Here is a 5,114-nt window from a genome sequence, read left to right on the forward strand (position 1 = left end):
TCTCCAATGCGGCGCCTTTGGTCCACCAAAGTGTGTAATGAATCTGAAATATAGGAAATAAACGTGACGTAATTTATGCTGTTGGATGCGGCAGATTTCGAAGCTTGTTTCGTGAAATTAAAGTGAAAGCGCACAAAGGATGAAATTTCGAATTAAATTAAGGTGGAAGTGCATAGAAGATAAAATTTCTAATTAAATCAAGGCGGAAATGCGCTAAAAGAGCGCGTGAACAGTACGCTGTGAGCAAATTTTCGAAGCTGTAGGCTCCAGCAGCAACGAAAGGGTTAAGAGAATAGAGCATCTGTATATCGAGTGATCGAAAGATTCGATCATCGTTCAATTAGAATTTTAGTACGTAACGCTGGTTGCAGACGATAGATAGTTCGACCATGGTCGCAAAATTTTTAATTTCGTCCGTATCGTTTCGAAATTTGTTTCGTGAAACTAAAGTAAAAGTGCAGGAAGGATAAAATTAAGATGGAAGTGCGCGAAAGAGGAATTTTTCGAAGCGCCCACATGCGCCAATAGCAACGAAAGGGTTAAGAGAATAGAAAATACATATACCGAGTGATCGAAAGATTCAATCATCGTCGAACTGGAACTTTCCAACTTACATCGCACGCACAGCCGTGTTTGTACAATCGTCTGAATGCTTTTCGTTGGCTGCTGTTCACTGTACGCCAGTGCATCGACAGGTCACAGATCGAAATGCGTGCTTGATCCTCGTACGTTTTACCGCTCACGACGTACGTTTCCCCGGTTTTAAGAGTCACACCGCACATACTGTCCGACGACGAAGTCCATAAAATATTTTTCTTCAGGGCTGCGTACGTTTTCCCATTGTTCACCTGTGATTGAATAGCGACACGTCTCTTTAGATCGTGGTTGTAAAAAAGGAGATCGTAAAACGACGGAAATTCCGACGAGATTTTCCATACGAACCTTGAAGATTTTATTTACTTTCACGTTGTAGCCGATCTCGTACTCGTTCATGGGCGTGATCTTCTTCACTTTCACCAGAACGACTGGGCGTGAAAAAAAAAAAGAAGGTAGAAAGAAATTGCTTCGAGAAACGAAACGACCGAATTATTCGATTCCTTTTCTATCGTCGATTCGTTAATCCTTACCGAAGTCCGACTTGCAAAATAAAGTCTGCGGATGACCCCTCGCGCAACTACAAGCGACGACCCTCTGAACTGGCGCCAATGATAACGCCAGCAGCAGGAAGTACGTCCAAAACCTTAATTGCCACATCTGTGAAGAAGGAAAGCGAAACGATTACGTTATGAAAGTTTAAAAGGAAATGTTTCACGACGTTTCAGTATTTATAGGGCTATGATAAACAACGTTGAATCGCGCGTTATCAAGGATAACGATACGATCGGAGTTGGGAGTTATGTTTGCCGGCGATAAGAGTGAAAGGTGGAAAATCATTGCGAGGTAACTTCAAATGATCACGAATCAAACGTGTGAACCGAGCTCTTTTTCCCATACGAGATAACGCGAGGACCCCAGTTGGAATGCTTCTTCGTGCCAAGAGCAAGGTTCGTTTATCTTCGAAATCCGATTAGGTGTATCCGAACGATTCGAGGCAGTTGTCACCTGTCGAGCGCCAGGAAACGCTATAACTTTATTTAACGAACCACCTGACTAAGCTCAAGAATGTCCCTTTCGTTTTTCGGCGTGCAAACAAAAGAAAAAATGAAACGTCGTCGGTGAATCACAAGATAAACGACTAATCTCAATTTGCCATTGGGTCCATCTAAATCTGGTATCTCTCGGCTTGCCCACCTGCAGCCCTCGCTTAATGCAAATTTATTCAAACCTCGCGAAGCTGCGCAACGTGCAGCATCGGAATTCGCGTGTGAATTCCAGCGAAACTGATCACCGACGATTGTTCACACACGATGTTTAGAAATAATAATAGAAGAGTAACGAAATTGTTCAGAAGACTAGACACTGTCAGCGAATTTCCTATTCAATAGACTCTCTCTCTCTCTCTGGTAAACGAGTTTCGAGTGAATTGAGATCGAAACGAGGTGCAGCCTGAAAATATGAGACGAACACGGGTATTATGGATTCATTCATGACACGCGACACCGAGCATAATAGCCGGCGGAATCTCCATTGGACTGACAACAAGTATTACGGAAGCAGGTTCTAATCCGACCTAGTTTATCGACGTCAGCTGCTGGACCAGGTCTAAACATAGACGTAAAACGGCAACCAAAGTCGAACGCGTGAACCAGAAACTCCGCGAGCCGTCTCGAAGATCGTATTGACGATGCGTTTCCACGGACTTCGAGAATAGACCACGGTGGACAACCAGAATCTAGGCATTCCTAACGGAACCACGCGGCAGCTGCAGAATGCTGTTCGGTAGTTAGATTAAGATTACGAGAAACGACAGTTAGCAAATGGATACTCGTTAATTTCGCCGCTAATTCGAGCACTGTTTCAACCACCGTGCCTCGTAATCACGCGAGACACACGGTGAAATCGGGATATTGAAATATCGTATTCAAGAGCAATTTGATCGAGTAGAACTGTTAGATAGGGTAATGTATTAATTCTGAGGAGATAGTCGTTCGGTTGATAAAAGTGAAACAGGGTTTCTAGAGTTTCTCGAGAGTACCCGGTCGCTCGAGGATCGGTTAATAAAGTTGAAACAGAGTTTCCAGAGATTCTCGAGAAATTGTAATTATTGGGTCACCCTGTGTGCTGGTAAAGAAAGAGAGAATATTTTAGTGAAAAATGAAGGAAGTTTTATGGCGACGACGTAACGGCTCTACTTAAAACAAGAATACGATTGCAATCTAGTTTAATACCAAACTTAATATCAATTTAATTTAATACCAAATTACACGAACTTACGAGATACCTTATCAATCCCAAATTACTAAAACACTCTGTATTTCACCAGAAATTGTCTCAATAACATTTTCAACAGCCCAATTCACGTATACCGAAACGATTTCAAACACATTCTACCCCGTTCAAGTTTCACCGAAATGCGTCGAACGCGTTAAACGATCGAGGCAAGGTGTCGTTAACCCGTCCCACCAACCAGGCTCGCCGTGTATCGTTAACGATTCATCAGGCCTGAAAACGGTCTGTGTTGCGAAGGGTTTCACGGGATGTAACTCTGAAACGCAGAATACATTTTACGCGAATTCGTAAGTGCACCCTATCGCGATTATCGTAAAACACGCGTCCGCCGTGAATTTACGCACGCCCGTTTAAATGTCGATAAACTTTCGCCGGCGTGATCGTTTCGAAAAATTTATCGACCGGGTGACAACGAGCTAGCCACTCTTCGTCCGGGGGAGCGAATGTTAATAACAAAGGCGATCCGAGTGAATTGAGGCACGTTGCGTTAACATCGGACAGGAGTGCTCGTGCTACAACGGACTCGCTCGACTCTGCTGGGGAAGCCGGATGGCGTAGTGTACCACTGACAAGGAGCAATTTCGCTTTTGACGGCTATAAAGTGTGGTCTGATTATTGTAATTACGTGGCGAGTACCGAGCGTTTCGGAGTTATGGCTGCGAATTTGAATTGAACGGCGGAACTTGTGAAGAGAAATGAAGGAAACGAGAACGGCTTACGAAGGTTGCGGGTTGAAACTTTTCGTGTCGCAAGGGCGGAAAATTTGATTTTACGGATATTAGGTCGATGGTACAGTCTTCGTCGTGTTTATGTTATGTCATTCCATAAGTTCGTGAAAGCGAGCAGTATTTTCATTTCCAAAGTGATTCATTTAATTTCGAAAGTGTTTTAACCCTTTGCGATCGGCACATTTCTCTGGTTGGACTACCAGCTAGTCGGAGCAAATTTAGATTTTTAAAGTTATTTTTGCATAGTTGATTTATTATATATATAAGGATATTGAAAAACAGAATATTTTGAAACTGATATATTTTTTTTAATACATACTAGTTATAATGCATAAAAATAAAACGTTTTTAAAACGTTAAAAGTATGATACTTGACAAAACAAAGATCATGCCGCCATAACGGCGACACCGATTTCTAGAACAAAATTGAAATGCCGCCACTATGGCGGCACCGATCGCAAAGGGTTAAAGTCTAAGAAAATTTTATAGCGAGGACATAATGGTCTTACCAAAAGAAAAAAAATAGGAAGAATTGTGGAATGAGAGAAAGCTTGTTTCTTTTTTTTTTTTAATTTAAAAGGTCGCTGGAAATATCGATCTGAATTATAAAATTCAACACGAACGCATGGAATGACCCGATAATTATTATAAAAAGCTGGGTTAAGGTTGCGTTAGAAGTTCAACACAGATTCCTATCTAAAATTGATTTTCTTCTACGTGTTCAAAGTGAAATGCAGCAAAGGCAACGTGAAACATTAATACAGCATTTGGAATACAAAAGCAGCCGAATGAGCAGCAACGTTGATTCGATCGTTCAGATCACTTTCTGTCAGGAAACAAATTAACAATGCTAGGCAAAAGTGAAAAATTCGATTTCGAACGATTTTTGCAACAATTGGAATTCCTCGGTAGATACGTGTCGGCTAAATTTAGCGTCGACTGTGTTTTATTAAAATTTCAACTTTGATTTATCACGTCCGCTGTTTCACGTGCAACGATCTAATAATTCCCCGGAAAAATTGGTCACATCTATAAATAAAGGACATAACGTACGCGAACAGTAGTGTGTTTAAAGTACGCTCGAGTACATATATCAAAGCATTCGAAGTTCGCTTTCACAATTCCCCGAGCGGCCGTTACAATTTCCCCCGAATGAATGTGACCGATCGAGCGCAAAGTGAATCGAAATGTGGTAAAGAGTTGCTAATTGCACGGGAGAATTCGTACACACCCAAACGATGCTACTGCCTGCTACTACATTCGCGGCATTCATTCGATGCACTTCATGCATCATCGTGCAAGACGAAACGATTGGACGGCTGATGTCATAGACGGCAGCATGCACACGCGTTACTTTTATTTCCGTTGGCAATAATAAACACAGGATCGACCGTAGACGGCGATCCACGCTTCGTGACGCATCGCAATAGCGATCTGTCGTGTTGGTCCCACGTTGATTCGTCATACGCATCAGGATTTATTTCGCCTCGAATTGAA

The 5,114-nt window shown here is 42.2% G+C and overlaps 2 protein-coding genes across 4 annotated transcripts in view; one reads left to right on the top strand and one right to left on the bottom strand.

The window, feature by feature from the left end:
• LOC108573424 (synapsin) overlaps positions 1–5,114 on the top strand; it is a 36,027-nt gene that overhangs the window by 5,574 nt on the left and 25,339 nt on the right. The gene's annotated exons all lie outside the window — the stretch shown is intronic.
• The window catches only part of LOC108573425 (metalloproteinase inhibitor 1), a 24,717-nt gene that overhangs the window by 744 nt on the left and 18,859 nt on the right, over positions 1–5,114 (bottom strand). For both annotated transcript variants that reach the window (XM_017935870.1, XM_017935871.1), the window contains exons 2-5: positions 1,128–1,254; positions 943–1,025; positions 615–848; positions 1–43 (exon numbers count right to left, since the gene is read on the bottom strand). The exon at positions 1–43 is cut by the window's left edge. In XM_017935870.1, the coding sequence (XP_017791359.1) occupies positions 1–43; positions 615–848; positions 943–1,025; positions 1,128–1,254 (487 nt within the window). The remainder of the gene's footprint in view (positions 44–614; positions 849–942; positions 1,026–1,127; positions 1,255–5,114) is intronic.

Source organism: Habropoda laboriosa, unplaced genomic scaffold (genome assembly GCF_001263275.1).
Source record: "Habropoda laboriosa isolate 0110345459 unplaced genomic scaffold, ASM126327v1 scaffold92, whole genome shotgun sequence".
Classification (NCBI taxonomy): Eukaryota; Metazoa; Arthropoda; class Insecta; order Hymenoptera; family Apidae; genus Habropoda; species Habropoda laboriosa.